Source organism: Vanessa atalanta, chromosome 13 (assembly GCF_905147765.1).
Source record: "Vanessa atalanta chromosome 13, ilVanAtal1.2, whole genome shotgun sequence".
NCBI classification, from domain to species: domain Eukaryota; kingdom Metazoa; phylum Arthropoda; class Insecta; order Lepidoptera; family Nymphalidae; genus Vanessa; species Vanessa atalanta.
The window spans coordinates 8,708,354-8,732,804 of NC_061883.1; the positions used below are offsets into that span (position 1 = coordinate 8,708,354).

Below are 24,451 nucleotides of genomic sequence, written 5' to 3' on the forward strand. Positions count from 1 at the left end.
GGAAATCAGAAAAAGCGGCAGTCTCATACAAATATTATTTGAGAACCTTGACTGCCTCGTTAGCTAGACTAACATATATTGTATATAATTATATGTAAGGCTGCAGATCACGATCTAGGTTCAAACACCATGTCGGGCCGATAAAGTTATTTGGTTTTTCTGTCGATAAATTCTTAGTAACAGTTTGGAAGTTGGAAGTGTAAAGCCGTTGGTTCTGCACCTGAACTCTTTCCGGTCGTGTGGGATTTGCCGCCTTATTGGATAGAGAGAGAGAGAGAGAGAGTGTGAGAAAATACCTGTGCGCTATAATATGTCCAGCGTAGATGGTTGGTCTCCCTTGAGATTGGCCGCCGTTGCCGAAATCAGTGAATCTGAGCCCGCGGATTTACTCACGTGTAATTTATAAAACTTCATAGCACACAAACCTTTATCCCCAGCTTCAAGGGCTGAATTCAAAAAAATAGTCCATATCCTTTCTTGGCTTAACTGACTTAAAATCGATTCAATGGTCTCAGCCATGAAAACGGAATCTTACATTAGGAATAACTTACGTACGGTTTACTGTTAAGAGAAATATTTAGAAAGTCGTTTTAATTTTTTTTCTAAACAAGTGTCATCCCGGAAAACAATGAGTATCTGTAATGAATCTGTTTAATATCTAACGTAGAACTCTACCTACATCATTATTGAATTCACACATATGTTACATTTGACTTTACAACCACATTGAAACCATTTTATTCATCTCATTATCTTTCCTGCTACTTTAATAATAAATAAATAAAAATAACCGTATAATGCTTTACAAATAAATATAATAAAATGGTGCGTTGGTGTTTTGTGCAAGCCACCGCCATCATATATTTTACCGTTCAATAGCAATTCTGTGTTCCAGTTTAAAGAATGAATGAGCTAGAGTAACTACAGGCACAAGAAACATAACATAATATTAATTAGTAGGTTGGTGGCGCATTGAGGGATTTATTTAAGGATGGTTATTCATTTATTGACGTTAGTAATGGACATTTTTTTAGTAAACGTCACACATACTTTTTATTTATTATAGGTATGCATATTTATGTATGGATGTTAGTGTTACTGCAGTCGTAATCTATGTACAAAAAATGAAATTTGTGGTAGTGAGATCCGTATCTCATTTTATTAAATTTTATTTGTCTTTGAACGCTATGAATATTTTAACCTCATCCCTTGCCTATATTTTTATTAATGATAACAATAAAAAAAATACAATTAAATATTTTAAAAAATTATAAAAGTTACGTTTTACGTAATAATTATTTTAAAATGTAAAAGATTTCAAGATTAGGTAAAGTATGAAGTGGTTTGTATAACATGTAAGCCGCAAGTCATTTCTATTTAAAACAAATTAGTTTCTCATAAATAACTCATAACTCTTAAAATAGGTAGCTACTATTGCTGTTATGGTTGTTTAAAATACTAATATTTTCCTCGGGTTTCTGTACCTACAAAGATTTTTTTTATGTTGCGTCTAAGTTTTTATTATTTTGGAAAGTTCATATTAAAAAAAAAAAAACAAAAAGCATAATGGAAGCAAGTTCTAAAATATATTAATACATTTAATAGTCATAATATTACTTTAGAGGATTTTTTTTCATGGCGTGCGAAGGTAAAATTTAATGAACGTTATGTTTGCTTTTTAAAAGCACCTACGTCCCGGTGCACAATAAACAGATAATAAATTGTTTTTAACGGCCCACGGGGAATTACCTGTTTTATTATTTAAGTCTGTAATACAACATTGTACACTGGATATGAAAATGAATTCTCTATGAATGAAATAAACATGTAGCAGCATTTTTAATTTTATTGCCATTTATTGAACACAAGTTCAAAAAGGTTCTATTAAAAATGGTATCAAATTAAGATATTATAAAATCATCGAAATAACTACATAGTTATTTTATATAATATGCAAAAAAAAAATATTTTTCCACGATATAAGTCAAAATATTTCAATTAAAAAATGAATTCACATCTGTTGAACACACTTTATAGCGCAGGGAACTCAAGCAGCATGTTAGGTAGTTTGAATTATCCATATGTTTCATTTCAAAGATTTTAAAACAAACGTTTGTAATGAAAATATAACTTCTTTTGTAACGAGGTAATTTAATCGGTTATACGACTTATTTCAGAGTAAAAACAAGATCTGTCAGTCGTTTAAATTCTAAAATACATATTTTTATTTTTAGAATGGGACGCTATACGAAATTGCTTCAAATCGTCCACAATGGCATCTCCCATTGAGATTTTGCTTGGACATGATGTTGGATAACAGAGTGCAAAATCCAAGGCTGGTGGCTGGCGTCTGTTACCCCGATGACGTGTCCAACGATGACAGCCCTGCTTTGTACATCGCATATGGTATTGGTAAGAAAACCTTAAATATATTTTGACAAACTTTACCAAGGTCTTTTTTTGTTTTAAAAAATCTTTAGAAATGTACGATGGGTGATGGGTTTATGCGGGTTCTTATTTAGTCCTCACACCATGGCGGCTTTCGGTAACGGGATCGTTTCAATATAACGCATCGTGACCCCTTCTTCTCTCTCTAACACAAAGGCCACCCCGGCAGTCGTCCTGGTCGAAGTCGCCTGAAATAGGATATTCGAGGCACAGCGCAGCCATGGCGCAAGAGTATGATCTGTATTTTAAGTATCCCCCTATCATCATCTAGTATATTTGTGATATTTGTGGTTATCTCTGGTTAATATTGTGGCCGTGTCTGCTCTGAACACTCACAAAGATTCTCTATCTCTCGACTAAGTCTCAGTCAAAGCCAGTAGATGAAAAAAATATATATGAACCTGATAATGAATAAAAGTAAACCAGCATTAGTATTGAGCACCTTATTCTATAAAAATAAGTGATATCTGGTTGATATCTGGTGATATATGGGGTTGGTTCATTTTGGCAAAACTAGGTTTAGTTATAAGAGGATCATAATATCCCTCGAAATATGGACAAATTAATAAGCAATTTTATGATAAAAGCGCTTTCCAATTAAGATCTTATGATTTTTATTATATCATTATACTTATATATCGCAATAGTAACTTTGTAATAATCGAACTCGTATCAATTTAGTTTTATGTTTGCTATGTAATTAGTTTTATGTTGATTAGATTTTTATTACCTAGCTATAACATATAAATTATAAGCAGAATTTATATATTTACATGTTGTAATATATTACATATATTGTTAGTTTTTACTTAATTATAATGCGCATTCTATCAAAATATATACGGATAGATAAAGAAGTCTTCGGATTGTAAAACACGTAATGATTAATAAATCTTTTTCATTCCGTCACGTGTTATTACCACTAAACTGTTACCGAACATCGAGAATTGGTAATAAAGTCCGTGTTAGTATCCAATTTTTATTGTCTATTAACTTAAGCATTTATATTATTACTGGAACATATACATCGATCAAATAAGTGATGTTGTTAAGAAAATATCCAATTAAATCTTTGTGATGTTTGCATTAAAATTATTTTGAGTGCTTTTAATGCCCCTCACGTCTTGTATTACATGGTTACCTTAAAAGCATATCCTGCCGATTGCCTCTTCAAATGGTTTGCTTTATGTAATTAAAAGTATAAATAAATCGATGTGTCGTAGTTATATCATTATAGCTTAGTTATAATTTGTTCGTCATAGCGCGCTCAACCATACAAACTCTTAAGCATCACTACTTATATAAAACTACTTCCTACCCGGCCCGGTTTCGCGCAAATTTTTACTCATAGCTTTCTACCGTCTTTATTGGTTTACGTTGCGCTCGTCAATAAAGCTCACTTTCAATCGGCATTACTTTTTCCGACATCTTTTACAGTCATTGCCATATTTTAGCCAATTTAAATATATATACCAATACAAAGGATAATGTATTACCATTTTTTGTGTATTTTATTTGTGCCGAAAATGAACCGATTTTATTTTACCAATGTCACTTGCGGAGGAGAAGACACGATTTAGATTGATCGGTGGTTTTGACATATACTTATCCTATTTGTTTTAACTGTTAGCTAAATAATTAAAATACATAATATACTAAAAATATTTCTACAAGATCTCGTCATCCGCACAATCAAAATACCTTTTAATTATTGAAAGAATATTGACTCTTTATTATTTTCCAAACGATTGTCCTAAATTATTCCGCTATATTGTCTTTTCGCTCTATTGTAATGTTCTCTCTTTAAATATAATATCATCATCATCATCAATCCGTCCACTATCCTTGTCCACTCCTGGATGAAGGCCTCTCTTATGGCACGCCACCGAGCTCTGTCTTCTGCTCTCCTATAATCCCTGTCCGCTGTCTACACTACCTTTGCCGATACGCGTCTCCACTCAAGAACCAGTCTGCTTTTGATCAATTAACTTGGCGTGGCGATTTTGGCTAAAACGTCATATTTATATTTGCCTATTTTTGGAACTATTTCTAATTGATGTCGACAGTGTGATCATAAACTTTATGCCACGAAAGTACTCCAGTCGTTAATTCTTAGATGCTTTACCAATAAATGCATTTTCAAACTAAAGCCATTTATTTCGGTGAGGCGTACGTTCATTAGGAACTTGACTAGGCCATTACTCACAACTGTTGAACTGATATTGTTGTGTTGAGTAGCACCGGCCCCGTGATAAATTACAGCTAGGTGTGTTTTGAAACCGAACACAATACCGGTACATTAATGTTTATTAATACATGTTTACACTTAGAACTTTATAGGCAGTTAAAATATTGAATTTTTGGTGTCATGTAATTATAGAGACTATATGCAAGGCCATCTGGGTATGTGGTACATCCCGATAATCAAGTGATTCTACCGCCAAACAAGTTTTAAAGGATGATCCTGTGTAATTGCAGACAGCGATTGTCACTTACCAACTCATCAACCTCTCAAGGGGCATAATATACAAACATTACTTCTAGTGGTTGGGAGAGCATGATTAATATCTCTCAGACTATGGTTATAGGAGGTGGTGACCACCTATCACCATGTAGCTAATTAACCCGTTATTCCGTCTCCTATAGAAAAAAAGGCAAGCAATCAGTATCTTGTCTTTTAATAATATTAATGGATATTTATAGAAACAAAGTATTATTTTACTGTTACCTACAACTGCAGTGGCCTTATATTAGAACTGCGTAGGTGTAATATAAGTAGATGAAGCATTAAATGAGCTCTATGAATGTAATGAAAAAACTTCATGAGGTCATTCATTTAATAAAATTCCACAATGGGTCATTTATGTTACGAGTAGGTAATGCAGAATACTGCAATACTATTTTTTGCAAAGGATATAGTTATAAGGTCGAAACCTACCTACGAACGCGATGCACAGAATAAGAACAAAAACCAAGTTTTATTAATACAAGTTGAGGTCCAATCTTACAAACTGAATTAATACTATTTTCTTTAATTTTATGAAGTTGAAATTTTACATGTTGATTAAATTCTGATAACAATGTATTTAATGTTAAACACCAACTAATTCTATAAGAAGTATTGGCTCCAATAATTGGCTCCAATTACTTAACGGTCAACAGCATAGACGCGAAATTTTTCATATATCTAAACTTGTGTATAAATGTATTCTGCAGTAGCAATTTATTTATATATCAGTCTAGCTGCTCTGCGAGGTTTCACCGTTTATTTAGTCTATAGCGTATATTTCATTTATTGAGTAAATAAATAAACTATCTAACGTTAGTTATTCTCAAATTGAATTCGTACATCCTGTGATTACTTTCAAACAAGCAAACTTATCAGCGTTATATATGTTTCAGGTCTAATGCTCTCGGTACCATTTTTATTAGCAACCTTCCTGGTATATGCATTCATCCCTGAACTACGGAACTTACACGGCATGTGTCTTATGGCGTACTGCGCGGGTCTCATCGTGGCGTATCCGTTTCTGGCCTACCTGAAATTACACACTGGCGAAATCGGCGTCGCCATGACAGGCTGTTATGTTGTCGGTAAGTTTACTATTTCTTTTTTTAGTGTATAAGTGGAAAAATAGCGATTTTTAATACTAAATACGTCATGACATCAATACCACAGTATGTGTAAATGATGGTTTAAAAAATTGTACTTTATTAGTACAGTTTTTAAAATTATCTGCGTAAGAAGAAGGCCCATATAAAGATTATGTGTGGCATCGTGATGCAGCCTGCTGCTCAGATATATATATATACGTAGATATTCGTAGATACAATAGAAGGGATTGAGTAATTGATGACATCCTAGCCGTTTTAGGTTACGTTGGCTAAACTCCCTAGAGAATGGCCAACTTTGCCATAATGTGTGCCCAAACACAAGTACACTTTCTATAACTTCACCCTAATTAGCCACCATGATATCTGAGTCATGGGAGTCTTAAAACTACTTCCAAATTTCATGTTGCCACTGAATTTCTTGACAGAAAAATCTAATAGCGTTTATTTGTACGATTTGAAATTAAATACAAGACCTCGGGATTTGCATCCATAAGTTAACCATATAAGTTAGCTATTTAACCATAAATAATATAAAACGTTTATAACCACGTTTTGAAACACATCACGGTATCGCGGAATAAACTTAAGCATGCTTACTACGCAGTCTTAAACATGACATGCCGTAGGTACCGCAGAATACTGTAACATATACCGAAGAGTATTTGTTAAGCTTTTGTTACAAAAAAAAAATAAACAAGGCATATTATGAAATCTATAAACAGCTGTTCTAAATTTTCGGTTGGTCGGTCGGTCTAATTTTCTGTTCTAAATACTAATATATAATATTTATTTATGTAAAACATTTAAACAATTAAAACAATTTATGTAAAACAATATAATGTTTTAGTAGACATAGATAAATATTATATATTAGTATTTTTGTTATTGAAAAAAACTCGTCTTGTAATAGAGTATATGTTACTTGAATAAAATATACAAATATATGCAAGATAACAGCGATGTTAAAAAGGCAGGAGTTAATAGTCGCTTGTTTACTATGATCTATATCTATTTAATTGTGTATTAACAATAATAATAACCTTTAAGCATTTGTCTACCTACTATTACTATATTACATTGAAAGACAAATATACTTACTTGGTTAGGGCTTTATGCAAATCGCATACTTGGCGGCTAGTCATTTTGGAGGAAGGTCCATTAGTCCTGACAATTTATTTCATATTAGAAACATACAGTACTTAAATATAAGTACTAGTCACTCGGTGCCAGAGATTTGTGCAAGCCTATCTGGGTAGGTATCGCTCAATCATCAGTTGTTGTACCGCAAAACAGCAGTACTTAGTATATTTGTGCTCTAGTATGAAGGGACATAACATCTTCGTTCCCAAAGTTGGAGGCGCATTGGTGATGTAAAGAATAGTTGTAATTTTTAAAGTGGGCAATATATATGGTGGTGGTAATGACTACATAAAATTGGGCCCATTTCACCGTCCGCCACTACCTATTCAGAACACTTTGCCAAAGTTTCATCACAATTGGATGAATAGTTTAGCAACGCGTAGAGTTTTTTTAAGATTAACATAGATATTCTAGCGCCAATAATTATCAATTTATAGATCTTATCTTATTATACAAATAGATAATTTCAAACGCAATTATTACGTTTATTAATTAAATAAGCGTATTAAAATATGTATGTGTAACATTATAAAATCTTTAGACAACATTCATTTTATTAATTAACATATAGCGTGTTATTTATTCCGTTTTAATAAACAACACGCTATATTACGATAATTACAAACATGACGAATCGGATTTACCGCCAGCATTATTATTTACACTAACGAGCTACCCTTACTTTGTACGGGTAAAATGATACTGTAAAGTGCTCGTAAATGTCTCACTACCTGGCAAAAGCTTCGTGTCTTTTTAATGAGAATGGATTTGGTGCTCATTCCACGAAACTTCTAGCGTGGCTCTGTTTTTTTTTTTATATTGAAGCCGGCATCTAGAGGCCACGACCTTAAAAATTTACTGAGAAAAATACAGAATTATATAAATACAAGCTGACAGTGAAATCGACCCATTGATGACCTCGTACAGATCTGCGTGGGGACATACGAGTAGGAGAGTCTACGACAAGTAAAATTTTAAAAAGCCGAATGAAGTAGAAGATAATCAATTGCTCTTTTTATTTGATCCAAGAATTGGGTACAAAATTGTCGTCATCCAACTGATGACCGACATTTTAGGCTAGGATGGTGGGAAGATGACATCACGAAAGCCAAACTTAATTAAAACTCCCCATTTCCTCCCTCCATGATAACAGCGTAAAAATTGTACCATTACCTAAGAAAGATACTATTAAAATCTTAAACCTATAGGATACCTAGCGATATTTTCCTAACTTAAGCAAATCAAAACTCATTGGTGTTAGCCCGGGCTAGGTGGTAAAGTTTAAATTTTGCGTAATACCCAGCAATAATTTATCTTCTCATTGGTCTAGCACATTCTTATTTTTATTAATTTAACCTTACATATTTTAAATGGCAATATATCAGAATAGAAAATACTCTGTGTGTTTTTTAAAATATCATTTTTTATGATGCTTTTATTTTATAAAACATACACAATAACATATCTTGCAAAGCAACTTAAATATAGCATATTTTGATATCGATTTCAAACTAAATTTCAAATTCAAATTCGACTTTGATTTTAACATAGAATATGTATAAAAATTTATCAACAACGGACTACTTTTTTAAAACTTTAATCTGTAGTTAATAGCGGCAACCACGCGAAGCTCAAATGATTAATGACGTTGTCCGTTCTAGTAAAAACAAAAAAAAAAAAATCTGGTGTTTGGCTTTTAACATCCATCCATCTAACCAAATATTTAAAATATGTCTTATTAGTACATGAACGGATGTAATATAGAAGTAAAATAACATGCTATAAATGTCCCACTATACATATTACACTATTGAATTGTAAAATTACCACCGGTTCGGAAAGTAGATTTTACTAAGGCAAGAAACTTAGTAGTTACTTTTTAGTTAGATTTTATGTTAATCGATAACAATTAAAGTTATATACATATTTCTTCTTTATATTTTGTATTGAGTAATATAAGGCATATTATTATTTATCATGATTTATCATAACGTGATTTAAATTTATTAATAGGAGCCATTTTTAAAATAAATGTAGAATCTTATATTAAGAAAGATGTAATGATGTAAAGATGACTTTACAAATACGTTTTCCTTTACTTTTCGTATGTATACAATGACTTTCACAGTTTCTTTTAAAAATGATATTATTGTAAATAGGTAGGTATACATATTGTTGTAAGCATATTGTGAGGCAACCTTAAGAACATTTACAAAAAAACCCTTTGAAAGTTTCGAGCTAAAAGATTGAAAATAGATGTTTTTTGTAGGTAATAAACAGTTTAAATATATACCCCAAAAAAAATGTTATGAAATAGTACTATTAAAATAACCAAAAGGCGTTTGTGTACATTTGCTATGTCAAAAAACATCGAGACTTATAGTAGTCGCATATAATGTCATCTGGCGGGCAACTTTATCACTGCACTGATTCATCGGTCAAATCAAATATATAACGCTCCGAGGCATCTCGGAAACAATGCTGTCCATCGTGACACCAGGATGCCCACAGTCTCACACGCACGAGCGGACAGTGTGTGCCCATCTCCACGGCATAGCACCGCTGCATGCTCGACCACCAGAGGGGCGTCCTCAGCCTTAAGAACTCCTACTGTCGCCTGACATTTGCCCCATAGCCGGCATCGATGACATGTTATACACTTCGTCCCTTACCGCGTCTCTCCTAATTCCAACAGATTGTAGGAATTCGAGAAAAAATATGTTACAATCGCTATGTTATAATGCACAAATGTATGGCAAATACAGTGGCTAATCCCTCGTTATCATATTCCTCATATTCGGAGAGCAATATGAGACGGCCGGAGCAAGTCCATGCGCATGAACAGTATACACTGTCTTATACTCTGCCTGAAAATCATTTAAATACTTAAATATTTTTCAGGCAGAGTATAAAACTGCCCAGCCTCTCTTTTAGGAAGCGATTGCTCCAGATTACTGGGGATTTACTTGTACTAATCTTCTCCCTAGGATTGGCCGCAACCCTTAAATATGTAAGCTGTATTGCTATAATAACTAGACTAACGCTACCTTATTACATTTAGAAATAATATCGATATTTATTTTCGATTTATAATTCAAAAATTTTATTCAAAACATTGAACTATGTATAAGATTAGGACAGTAAGATTATAGATAGATAAGATTGCCATCCGTGATCCAATTCATGATTCTTTTGGTTAAATTATAGGTAGGTACATATATATATGGTTATTCGCAAAGTAGTTAGTAGGTAGTTAGGTAGTAGTTGCGTTCTGACAACATTATCTATTTCCAGCTACAATTCCATAATAAAATACATAATTATTCATTTCCTATTTCGGGCATATCAATTTTTAGAGTGCTGAAAGGTATCAATGTCTATTAACCGCTCCCTTACTAATTGATATTAACTGTGCACTCTTGAAATTTTATTATTTCATATTATTGCACTAATTTCACTAAAGAGCTAGTTATGGGTGTGTCGGCATTAAGCGAATGGAATAATCAGCAGGGCCCTGTTAGTTTTATGTGTATTGTGTACATTTACGTCGTAACTATGTCATGATGTTCCATGATAATGGATTTGAACTATACGTAAATAAGCTTGTAATTTTCTGTTATAATTACTGCCTTACAATGTTTTAGCGATTTAATGAAAAAAGTATTGTATTATTATTTTACGTGACAAATATTGTTTTAAAGCGTATAATGTGTTATAATTTAATGGTAATATTCAAGTCTTTCAATAGCTGTAAGTTTGTTATTGAAGTATGCTAATTACTTTACGTTAATTAATGTCTATTGTTGGTATCAGATAATGGAGCGGATTTAAATTGAATAGCACGCTAGATCCTTGGTTTTTTTTTAGTATGAACAAAAGTATAACATTTATATTTCAAATAATGAAATCACAATTTTTTTTAAATTAATTATTGTTTTATACTTGAAATTCCATTTTCATCTTTAACATAATTATTTCGATAAAATAAGTATTTTATACTGTTGAAAAATACCGCCAGGGCCGGATCCACCATATGGCTTTTTGGGCTTCAGCCCAGGGCCCGGTGGATTCAAGGGGGCCCCAACTAACTCAAGTCAAAGTCAAAAATAGACGATAATGCGAAATAATCCATAACTTAATTAAATTATACAGGTCGTATGGTTTCAAGTCTACGTTCAGATATGTCTTAGGTGGGCCCCTAAGTAGTGTTAGCCCAGGGCCCTCTAAACTTACTGTCCGGCCCCGAATATCGCCTCTATAATAGAAGATTATTTAGGTATTTACTCAGCACCACCAACAGTTGAAATATTCAATTTATAATCGAAATAACACAATAAAAAGTAATTTAATAAATGTTCTACTGATAACAGGTTAACACAACATATATGGAGCTTTAAAATTGTTGGGAATATATCCATTACCTACTAAAAAGTAGTAAAATAGTCTACGTATAAATCTCATTGTCTTTGATTATTGTCTATTATATTTGGCAGTACACAAGTAGGCTATGTATAAATAGGGTGCCGGTACTTTGCCGAAGGCCACTTTAGTAATAATTAATCAGTATATAGAGTAATTAGTAGTTAAATTAGACAATACAAAATGTGTTCAAAAATAATACCGAATATACGTCACTGAATCATTGAGAGGCCGAGTGACGGGCTCAAAGTAAACGTTTCGTGGGATTTATGACCAATAAAATAAATTAGTTTCGATATTTCAGACGAATTCCGTTCAAACAGAATAATAACCTATTTTAATAATAAAAAGATGAACAACCATATTTATTTTACAATTAATTGATAATTTAAAAAAAACTGACATTTCCCTATGTTGCATAATTATTTGCTAATGGTGGATACACCACCAGTCCGCACTGGGGAAGAGTGGAGGCTTTTTGCTCAGGAGTGAAATATATAAAGATTACTTATTTTTTAAATAATATTATACACCATTAACACTTTGATATAACAAATATATATATATATATATGGGATGTTTTTAATAAAATAATATGGGACCATTTCTGCCACATTTTCACTCCTCTGCCTATCTCTATAAATAGGCCTCCTTTTTTGCAATGGCAAGAACTTGGAAATAACATAAACTAATTTGTGAAATATACGAAAACAATTAAATTTACCACCTGGTGTTAAAGTGTCACCACCGCCCACTGGGACTTGACAATGTAAGAGATATTAATCATTCCATTTACCACTAATGAACCGATAATCATGAAATGTTTGATAACGCTGACTCACTCGCTCTTCAAACTGGAAGATAAAAATATTTTGTACTAGCTGAATCTGCGGCTTTACCCACGCGAAATTAATAATATTACTTGTAGTACATAAACCGTCACCTCGATTTTATTCTGTCGAGGGATAAATTAAAAAAAGTAGCCTATGATTGTCCTTTGACTCAAACTATCTCCATATCAAATTTTATCTAAATCGATTTAGCAGTTTATGCTTGAAAGGTTGATAGACAGAGTTACTTTTGCATTTATAATATATTGTTTATACATATTGCAGTATATGAGTGGATTCCGTCTGGATAGGTTGGATGGAAGCAAATAGATTTATTGATCCGTTCCGGCGTAAACTCTCAATGCTTAATTAATAAATCGCGAAGGCTATAAATTTTAAGATACATTCAACGTAAATATTAGCGTGCATAAATTTGTATGAGATTGAAATCTTACGCATTGAAAATATGAAATCGATTTATTAAGTAATCGATATCCGAAAATATAAGCGAATGACCACGGACTGAATCATCACGAGAACTACGAAACTATAGGTCCGTCGAAGGATTGCTGGTCCGTCAGATAAGAGAGCGACGATTCAGAGAATATTTGTTAACGCAAATACGCCTTTAATATTTGAAGCCTAAATCTGTTCTCGTTAAAATTATATTTATAATATTAACACAATAAATTCTTAATATAAGCACACATCATGCGTGATTCAATCTTTGCCTTGAAATCTTTCAATCTGCAACAAATGGATCATAGCTTTTGAATGATTCCTTTCAGCAAAAAAAAATATACTGAGCTATAATAAGACAAAACTTTGTTTCAATAAATAATAAAACGAGGCCACGATGATAAAAGAGAACGACGATTGACAGTCCTCTACGAATGGTGTTAAATAAATACAAATCATTTGATCAATGAAAAAAAATAACTTTATCGCCTATAATTTATTGGTGCACTTCAAGAGTGTGATTTGTCATTCTTTTATGTTGTACCGGATCAACAGATCGATTCGATTTCCTTTCTATAGGAATGGTTTATGAGCAGGCGAACGCTGTTGGTCTTTTATGTTGAAAAATTTTATGGTAAGCGATGGGGATTAAGTCAAGGCTTTAAAGACTTGTGCCCAATGAGTAATTTTTTTTAGTTATTCCAATTTATTATCTAATACCAATTTTTTGTCCCCCTACGGGCATTTTTATTGGGCTATGAAGTTAGTCAGTACACCAACGAGGCATCAGGTAATATGATAAACAACTGTGCTGTCCCGATTGCTTATCTGAGTACCTACTCATACAGTTACACGAATTGTTGATGATGTATTATTTGTTTTAAAAGAACTATAACATAGAGGGCACAATTGATATCACACCAAATCTGAGCATAGATTGTTAGAGAATCCCATAGACAAATTCTGCGTTTATTAATGAATTATGCCGAAATCTCAAATAGCATATTCAGCAGTACATTTGGAAATCAGTGGATATGTATTCAACATTACATAGTCATTTCATACCACAGATTAAATCAGTTGTTTTTTTCATTTTACAGCTTTCATCATATACTACGCATTCCAAACGAGTTTCTTCTGGCTGAATATAATGTGCTTCGATATCTGGAGAACCTTTAGGTAATTATTAAATTTTATTATTTTTATCAAAATAAGCGGTTTTTTTTTTGGATAAAATATTAATGATTTTTAGTATACAATTAACCGTAAGTTACATTATTATTGTTATTGAATGTTTTTGTTTATCTTACGTTGTTATTTTATATTTTTTATAAGTCAGGATTTGGAAGCGAACGCTTTATGATAATAGGACCCGTCTTCCGTGTACGTGTCGAGCATTTCTTGATACATAACGTACTACAGCCTAACGGAATGGCAGAAGTAAACATAAATAAAAATTTGCCCTTGATTTGACATAATCGGTCGAAATCAAAAATAATCAATCTATCAAATGGTATTCGTTACGGAAAAGTGAATTTTCACTAAATCCGTATATTTCGGGTTTGATCGGTGAAGTTACTAACGGAACTTCAGAAGTAAAATTAGCAGATCGTATGGACTATGTACTTCTAAGATTTGTTTATTTCTACTTCTGCTATTGGAAGTGAGAAGAGAGAGTGAGTGATTAGGAGAGTGGAACTGGAACATTTATTGATATTAAAAATATGAAAATTTATATAACTAAGAAGCAGGAAAAATAAAATATGGTCTTACATTCCAATGTGGATTTCAGAACGGTTGCGCCAGCGTCGCAATGCGGCAGGCCCCATCCGTAGGTTCCAAGTAAATTTACATCAAAGAGTATGTACTCACAACGTTTTAAGAGTTGGGACTCTCATTGAGATGAAATAAAATGTTGATTTGCATGAAACGAACACTTTATCACTAACAATAATCAGAAAAAATCCCATCTTGTCAGCAACATGCGACAAAAATGTATTTCTTTGACGTATTCAAGGGTTTTATCTTATATCCAATTAACGAAGATTATTTTGGATGGAGGTTTCATTATAATTAACTAATTTTGAGCCTCATTAGCGTATTGTAAATAAATGCCTGTTTCAATGAGAAATTTACATTTAATTAGTATTCAACATAAATAATTCAATCAGTAATTGTGATTGCAATAAAACCCAAGTAACTTATAATTTTTAATTGTTTTATCATTATTGGAGAAATATCTGGCAATATTGTTGAGTGTCCGTTTCATAAAACATTTTTCAACAATGAAATTTCCCAGCCTAATGCTCGTTGATGACTCGTTGTCCGTAACACCGGCATGACTACCTAACTATTGTAAACCTATACTTTATCGGTAGAATTATAAAATGTAATAGTGTACAATAGAGTTATGTTAGATTCATAATGTGCTTTATAGATTTTCAGGTAATTGTCATAATGCATGATTCGAATTAGTATCACGTTATTATTATATTAATATAATAGCAGATGAATAGCTCCTTTTGTTCGTTACCGACCTCCCTAGTTTTAAGACTGAAATAAAATTATTAAATTTAAGTCAGTTTTTTTTCTATTTTTAGCTTTATTGTAGTCATTTTAGTGTAGTGTAGTGTATGTAAAAGTTTTTTTTTAAACATTGCCCGATTAATAAATTTGGCTCTAGGGTAACAAATAAGTGAAGGTAATTTTTTTCTTTGAACGAGAAGATAAAAATACATATTTTAAGTCAATAATTTGTTGTAAGGCAAGAATAATAAACAACATTTAAGTTGTAATAAAACATTCAGAAATTATTGATGGTAGGTATTAGGTGTAAATGAGCAGTGAAAATTTGTCATAAACATAAATTTGTCGTAAACATCATTAAGACTCGGTTAGTCGTCACGATAACTAGTCGACCAAGTTCAATGACCAAACTTTAATTCCGTCTCTTCTGTTTTTGAGGAATTGTCGATATTTGTCAGACTCTAATTTTATTTCCTTCTTCAATCCAAAGTGACAATTAATTGTACAAACTTCGGTTACTGCACGTATATTGTCTCTGTAGAAAGTAATAGTGGTTAGTGGTTAGGCAGGCCGAAGGTGGCAGTCAGTTTTAAGTAATTAACACTGCGATCAAGACGCTTTTGGCACACTTCAGTCGTCTGCTAACAACCCTACGTCAGAACCTAATGTAAGCGAGCCCTTCGTTCTGAGTACGAGAGATTATTTTGACCGGGTGTTTCTCTGCGATCGTGGTTTAAAGAGTAATCTATACTAACATATAAAGCTAAAGAGTTTGTTTGTTTGTTTAATAGAACTCGCTAATTTCAAGAATTACGGTCCGATTTGATGAATACTTTCAGGTTTAGATAGCGCATTTATTGTGAAAGGCTATATACAATCACGCTATAACCAAAAGAAAAAATATAATTGAAAGCTTCTTTCTGCATGCGCTGCGTAAACGACTTCAGTTTCGCAAAAATCTTGCAAGAAGAAGAAGTTGAGACGATCAGAGGCGCTAGTCGCCTCTTGCTTTGCAATTTGCTTTCAAAATAAAACTCTTCAACAGTTTGACACTGTCTATATTATTTTATTCGTGTAGAGCTGTGAAATTTCCGTTTATGAGAATTTTTGTACTATTTTACAAATTGATCTTTTTCTTGTAAATAAATTAAAACGAGTGCCTATAAATCTATAGTACGATTTTAAATATACATTATATATTATAATGAAGACCATAAATTCAAAAGTGAGACAAAAGTTTTCTTTTGGCTGCTATTAATACTTATTGTACAGTTACTACTGCGATATTCAGCTAGTCGCTATTTGTATTATGTACGTAATGATGTAGTTTTACTGTATGTTTCATTGCAAATAGCGTCTCCCCGAATTCAAACTATATTATGCACTTCTTTAAAAATAATTTAGCTTGAGATAATAGTAAAATTATAAGAAATAATAAATAATACTTATTACCTTTTCAATAATAAACTAAATACTTGTCATTATTATGTAATTTTAAGCCACAGACTATTGATAGGTTTATATTTGGGCTTTACTCTATTACGGTAGAACGTAGCGAATGAATGGTAGGAAATTGTATTCCGTTATCAGACGCTGCCGCTTGACTTAATAGGTTCGTTTCACTGAATAGACAGTTGTGTTATATTTTTCTGGGTATTGACCGGGTTAAAAGCATAATTCTGTTATCGTTAACGTGTGCGTTGTATTTGTCCATCCCGCAAATAATTCGAGTTTTATCTCGATTTTAAACGGAATATGCTTTCAAAATTTTTAACAAAGGGCTTCGTAAATTTGTTTTTTGTTCACTCTGACAGATCGGAATTTGAAATTTTTATACAATATATAAAAAACACGAGGTGTTCCTTGTAGAGACAAAATCCAATCTTGTCCTCTCCTAAATCCGGTCATATCCGATAGAACCCACTTGGTGGTAGAACTTTGTGCAAAACCTGACCCTATATGGATACCACCCACTTATAATTTTGTTCCGATTTGATGGGTGAGTGAGCCAGAGAACTAAGGCACAAGGGACATAACATTTTAAGTTATTCCCAAGGTTATTGTCGTAATGCTATGAAGAATGATTCTTATTTCTTACAGTACCAATATGGTGGTGGTGACCACTTACCATCATGTGACCTATTACTCCGTCCTAAGTTATTAGCCTACCTTTATGATTTGTGTGAAAAAAAACCTTGGATTTGAAAAGATCAACCATTATAACATCATTAAAACGTGAAAAAAGTCCTTTAAATAAAATATATATCGTAATATTTTAGAACTGTATTGCTAGAACAGTGTGGACAGGATTACAATCAGCTAAATAGCAGTCAGCCTTAAAGCGTTTAAAGCACACTCAACGTTTTCACAATTGGGGTCAAAAAAGATTTAAAACAAATAGCTGTGTAATTTTGTGTATCTATCCTAAAAAGGGAGGGCTACCGATACTATAAAATACGGATAATATCAACATATGTCTAAGTTTCCTATTATTAATTCCCAACAACATTCAAGTATTGGCATGACGTTATAATCATAGCATGATAATATTATTTATTCGTAATATATTATAATGTTTATTGGTCGTAATGTTGCATATTAGAAGCTCGTGTATTGTAACTTACGAATTTCAATGTTTATATGTTCGCTTATTTGAGTTATGTTTGTATGTTTAATGCAACTCAAGGATTGGAACCCTTGCTCAACAATCTCAAAGGTAATAAAAACATACTTGGAAAATGCCATTGTTTCGTTATTCTCAAATCGCCATTTTATCTCGTGCTGTAAATTCATGTTGTAAGTATTTTATTTACATTCCAGTGGCTATAGAGGAGGGAGTACGAACAAACGGCGCGAGAGGCGACGTTTTGCGATGTATGGCGCTTATGCCTGGGGCGTACCAGTAGCTCTTACAGTGCTCACTATTTCTATGCAATTCAGTGACGTTCCTGAAAGTATAATCACTCCAGGTTTTGGCAGCCGACGATGCTGGTTTGACAGTAAGTTATGATTAATCATAAAATATTAATATTATAAAATTAGATTATAACATAAATTAGTTGTAGCATTTTATGTAGGTGATTTAAAAATGTACATTGTACTTAAAAGGTGTATACATAATGTGTGTACATAATTTTGTGTTTACAGATTGGGTCAGTGAACTCGTATATTTCTTCACCCCTGTATTCGCGCTGGTGATATGCAACAGTGTGCTATTCTCGATAACAGCACATCGAATCCGATCTATAAGACAGGAAACCGCCATTTTAAAAGGTGCCGAATCTTCACGCAGTGATAAATTAAGAAAGGATAAGCAAAGGTTCCCATTTTTTTTATTCTTCCAGTTCTTAACAGTAGAAAATATTTTCCGTATTTTCTTGTTTTATTAAAGTCTTCATTTATTACATAATATCATAAGTAAATACTCAATATTTAGACAATTGTTCGATTAACACCACACTGCTGACCTGGTCTTATTTTTTATGCAAGTTTGAAACTTATTGAGCATGAAGATCCAATATTGGTGGATCACTTAAATGAAGCGATTAAATACTTTGATCTGTTTGTTTCTGGATTTTAAATTATTTTTGACTATGCTTTATATTTTCTTACCTTTTTTTAAAAATACCTTCAGATACGGTCTCTACCTAAAGCTGTTTGTTGTGATGGGGGTGAACTGGACGATTGAGGTGATCAGCTTCGCAGTCGGCGGCTCCAACTGGTACTGGATTGTTGTCGACCTCGCAAACATCGTACTTGGCATTTATATCTTCTTCATTTTCGTTTGGAAAAACAAAGTTCGTAATTTGATCTCCAAAAGGTTAGTTCAATGTTTTTTATTCAACTTTCAAATAGTGTCTCAAAATGAAAATAAGATTTAACATGTAGTGACGCAAACAGATTTTGGTCTACCTGCGATTTTGTTCTACCTAGCTTTTCCCAGCGCTATTCTGTCCTTAATTATATTTTTTCTATTAAGTCCATGTGTCATATCCTTCAACGATGCAACTGATTATAATATAATAGAATAGATATAATATAGTATAAAAACCTTTATATACAAAATTCGCTAATGAAATCCCTTGTTTGTTTTGTTTATCAAACCTAACAATCGGTTGGGCCTTACTTGATTACTTATAATTATGACCTCACACCCCATGTGCCCTATATTTTCAGAGAAAAGTGTCACAGATCTGTCCAACTAAAGGTCTCGTTCTAGACTGATTTATTACGCGACAGAGGGATGCACGTATATTTACGCCTTAAACCAAACAATTATTATACACATATTCAAAGTTAATTTGTGTAAATTTTTAAATTCTATTTTGTTTTGAAAAATACAAAATTCGTTGATCTTTCAGGCTACAGACATTCTGAAAAATATTCCAATATAAAAACTGAGAAAATAAGTAAACCGGTTATGCCAAAATGTGTCAACCCACGTGGTAATTATTCTGTATCCTAAAATATGGAAATTTCAGTATGGATTGTGCTTGTTGTATCAACTAACTTAAGTGTTTCGACATTAAAATATAAGATTCTAAAGATTGGTAAAAATTTTGGAAACATACTCATTTTAATTAAGTACTTAAATAATTATATATTTAAAAAAAAAAAAATCTCGACGAATTGACATGTTGTATAAATGTTGTGGCTTACAGTGGCTTCACTCATTTTGGCATAAGAAGCCAACGGCTATTAGAATTTCGTTTGCGGTAAAGTACCAAACTTCGACTAGGTCAAACTTAATCACCGATTTATTTCTAGATGGCGAACTATACGAGGTATTCCTGCAACTGAAACGAGCTTAGGGAAGTGGGCGACGCGGTCCAGCTCCGCTCCCACCGAGGATACGAGAGTGTCTGCTGACGAAACTGCTATTCGATTGAAAGACATGAACTAACATCGAGGGTAATTAAAATTACATTTTCGCTAACAAACTTTTATGTTCTTATTATATGTTTTAAAACATGCGTTGTATTTTCCATCTTACTGGTGACAGAAATGCATGTTGTTTCAAATAAAATTTATTTTTTAATCTATCTATATATAATACCCGGCACGAATCTTGACTCTGCGCAGTAACAAAAAATAGATGTCGTTTGAGGTGCGGTCTGAGGCGAGGAGCGCGTTACTATAGCAAACAAGGCCGCCATTACTAGTAACCATAGCAACGGGTGGATGCGTGGCCCCGCGCAGTGCCACCGCGTCTCCCGTCGCCCGCGCATGTTCCTGTGTTGTCTTAGTGTACGCTCATTAACATAAGTTATTATTATATAACGGTTTTATTGTGTAAAATTGTGTTTGATTATTAACTTTGTTTTTGTATTGTTGATTTTGTGGGTTGTTTCTTTTGTTATTATAGTAAGATTTTAACGAAGTATACTAAAATGCCAAGAAAAAATAATATAGTTCTAAAAAGACAAGCTCGGAAAATGATTTACGATGTTTACTGTTTTTTAAAAAACGAAGCTAATGGCAGAAGTGATACTCAAATTAAAGAGAGAACAGCTGAAGCAACAAAAACCTCTCTATGCACTGTTCGGAGAATCGTAAAAGAAGCTGAGCAGTCAGAATTTCTCACAGTATTCCGGACGCCTGGAAAAAAACATGTTAGATCGAAACCTGTAACTGGTATAGACAATTTCGATCAAGGAGTTATCAAAAGATGCATTCATAATTTTCATTTAACAAATAATGAAATCCCAACAGTTACGAAACTTCTGACAAAACTGCGATCGGATATAAATTATCAAGGATCTGAACGGAGTCTTCGACGCATCTTAAAGGATCTAGGCTTTAAATGGAAAGCAACAGAAAATAATAGAAAAGTTCTTATTGAGAAAACCAGTATAAGATTACAGCGAATCAAATATTTAGAAGCAATACAAAAGTACAGACATGAAGGAAGGCCCATAATTTATACTGACGAATCATATGTCCACGCTTCGCACACAAGTTCCAAGGCGTGGACGGACGGTTCAAAAAAAGGTTTAAAAAAAACGATATCCAAAGGTCAACGGGTAGTTATGGTACATGCAGGGTCTGAAGCCGGTTTTATACCAAATGGTTTATTAATGTTTAAATCCGGAGCCAAAACGGGCGACTATCACGACGACATGAATTATGAAAATTATTCCAAATGGTTAACTTCACAATTAATACCAAACCTACCACCGAGATCCGTCGTGGTAGTAGACAATGCATCCTACCATAATACACAATATAATTTGGCCCCAAATTCAAACTCCAAGAAATGCGACATGCAAGCCTGGCTGACTGAAAAAGGAATTTCGTTTGATCCAACAATGTACAAGCCACAGTTGTACGAACTAATAAAAACGAACAAAGAAAATTTAAAAAATTATAATATCGATAGATTATTAGCACAACACAATCATAGTGTCCTTCGCTTGCCGCCCTATCATCCGGATCTGAACCCCATTGAAATGGCGTGGGCCGCAATCAAAGGTTACGTTAGCAGCAAAAATGTAGCGTGGAACGTCACACGCGTTATGGAACTGGTGAAACAGAAGGTAGATGCTATGGGATCAAGTGAATGGCAAAAGTTATGTTCAAAAGTAAGGTCTATTGAAGACGACTATTGCAAAAGCGACCATGTAGTGGACCAGTTGACAGACCAACTTGTTATTCAAGTGGGAGATTCAGATAGCAGCAGTAGTAGCGATTGGGAAGTCTTTGATGATGACGAACCCGGTCCGAGCACCAGTACCAACCCCAGTACCAATCCAAGAACTTCGACTTCATTTGCTGATTTTGAGGGTTTCACACCGTTGAGTGATAGTGATTAATTTATTTTCTAATAATATTTCTAAATTTTATTTTTATTTCTTTTTATTTATTTATTGATACAATAATTACTAAATATACAATAATTAACCCGTTGTGTTTTATTACGTACCTACCCTTTAATATATTAAATATTTATTTTAAGCTTTTTAGATAGTACGTGATTTTCGCAAGGACTGTACCTGCGCAGAGGACGCCATGTTAGGTCAAGTTTCGTGCCGGGTAGTATACATAATTATATAACATTTTTAATGAATGATTTATTAAAAATAGACAATCATTTTGACCAGTTTAGGTCCATTTAACACCTGCTAGTACTTTATTTGTAATTTTAACAAATACCTTTGTTTCAGACGCCATTTATCACTTAGTAAAAACTCAGTGAAAACTTCCGAATGAAAAGGATTTAACCATACCTCAGATACAGAACACTGCTAGTCAGTTTTACAAAACGATTTAGAAATAAGTTTATTATAAATATTTTTAAGTACAATCAATGAACAAAGAAATCAAGACGACTTATAAGTTTTATTTATATTTTAATTATAGTAATAAAATACATAATTACTTATACTAGACGTAGTTATATGTGATTTTAGTATTGAATATTATAATTCTCAAATAATAAAAAAAAACACAAGATAAATCTTTTTTTTATTTTTTTTTTTCTTTTTTATATGTCGTGATGTTAAATACATAAATCACATAATACTTATTTATCCCAACGAATCGTATTTGACCTTTTAAAATGAATTACATTTTTATTTTTTTACGCGTTTCGTTTAGTTATAGGTAAGTAATTAACATAAAAATCACAATCAGTGTGGTCGTTATACGCCCATTTTTTTTAACTGAAAATTGTACCACTATTTTTGTGTAACTGAATATGAATTTCGAATGAAATAAATAGCAAAAATAATCTCAAAGACTATCCTTCTGTGCATATAATATTACAGTGTGCATCGAAGTCCTCGCATAGTCAACACTGGTAGCTCTATATCCCCCAACTGCTACAGGGATATTTTCTTAAAAAACACACAATAGGTATACTTTTTATTGCTCTGACCCTTCAATCTTCAATCTATGGGCGATGGAACTGCTGGCTTATAATGAACTAAACGAGACTTACAAAGCAGTTTTATAATAAATATTATGAAAAGTATAATATGACAATTTTCAGTGTTCATGTTTTTGTTATAGATTCTATATAATTACATATATAAAAGTTAAAAATATTTGTATAAACATATATAAAAATAAACATAAGCAGCCCGTAAATGTCCCACTGCTGGGATAAAGGCCTCCTCTCCTTTGAGGAGAAGGTTTGGAGCAAAATATTTGTACCGCTTAAAAATTCAGTGATTCATTAACGGGCTTATTGTAGCTTATACACAGACTTAAACGTTCCATATTATACCATCAAAAATATTGTTAGTCAAATTGTTTACCCAAAGTATATGTTTGTAATAGATATTTTCTAATATATGTTAGATCGTAAATTTAGTTTTAATGAATCATCATTGTTAATAAATAAGTTTTAAATGTTTGAAAAATAAATGGTTTTGCTTTCAATTATGCTTTTATTAGCCAGCAAGAAATATTCTTCTGTATCCAAATTGGACAAGTGTACATGTAAATAGTTACAACTTCAAAAATCCTTTACTAACTAAATAATACATTGATAACATACCTTATGTTCCTATTTACAATGCAGAACTGGCGCTTACATTCCTTACATAAAACTGAAAGGTTTGCGTTACAAATTCCTACTAAATCATCAAATCAGCTTCCCGCTTTTAATTTCATGCACAAAATTTATACAGATTTAAAATTAACGTTACTTTGGTTTTGGGTGGGCGGTTACAGTAGGCAACTAAATAAAATAAAACTTTTCTACAAGTAATTAGCTACCTTAATATAACAAATCGTAACTCATTTTATAATTTTGAAAGTGAGATTGATTGTTTGGTACGCTTTTACGTATTAATTACTTAACCAATCATCATTACATTTTGAATACACGTTGTCACACAGAAAATGTGCCTGACCACGCGGGTGATGCCGTAGCGGAATTGAGTCTTGAAATATAATCACTAACTTACAATCATACCCTTCGACTATTAAGAAAACTAACTCAAAATATTTTTTACTAACTCATAATATAGATACCGTTAGAAAAACCTTGCTCACATAACTATTTAGTA

At 32.6% G+C, this 24,451-nt stretch overlaps 2 protein-coding genes across 3 annotated transcripts in view; both read left to right on the forward strand.

Annotated features, from left to right (window-relative positions):
• LOC125068224 (G-protein coupled receptor Mth2-like) overlaps positions 1 to 22,843 on the forward strand; it is a 33,037-nt gene extending 10,194 nt beyond the window's left edge. The window contains exons 2-10 of one of the 2 annotated variants that reach the window (XM_047677292.1): positions 2,235 to 2,412; positions 5,851 to 6,042; positions 14,012 to 14,090; positions 14,704 to 14,742; positions 18,258 to 18,436; positions 18,585 to 18,756; positions 19,072 to 19,257; positions 20,205 to 20,348; positions 22,601 to 22,843. In XM_047677292.1, coding sequence (XP_047533248.1) covers positions 2,235 to 2,412; positions 5,851 to 6,042; positions 14,012 to 14,090; positions 14,704 to 14,742; positions 18,258 to 18,436; positions 18,585 to 18,756; positions 19,072 to 19,257; positions 20,205 to 20,340 — 1,161 coding nt within the window. In that variant the 3' untranslated portion in view covers positions 20,341 to 20,348; positions 22,601 to 22,843. The remainder of the gene's footprint in view (positions 1 to 2,234; positions 2,413 to 5,850; positions 6,043 to 14,011; positions 14,091 to 14,703; positions 14,743 to 18,257; positions 18,437 to 18,584; positions 18,757 to 19,071; positions 19,258 to 20,204; positions 20,349 to 22,600) is intronic. The other variant, XM_047677293.1, reaches the window with a different exon arrangement.
• LOC125068361 lies at positions 21,467 to 22,249 on the forward strand. Its single transcript, XM_047677461.1, has one exon. The coding sequence runs from the start codon at positions 21,467 to 21,469 to the stop codon at positions 22,247 to 22,249; it is 783 nt and encodes a 260-aa protein (XP_047533417.1).
• Positions 22,844 to 24,451: the final 1,608 nt, after the last annotated feature.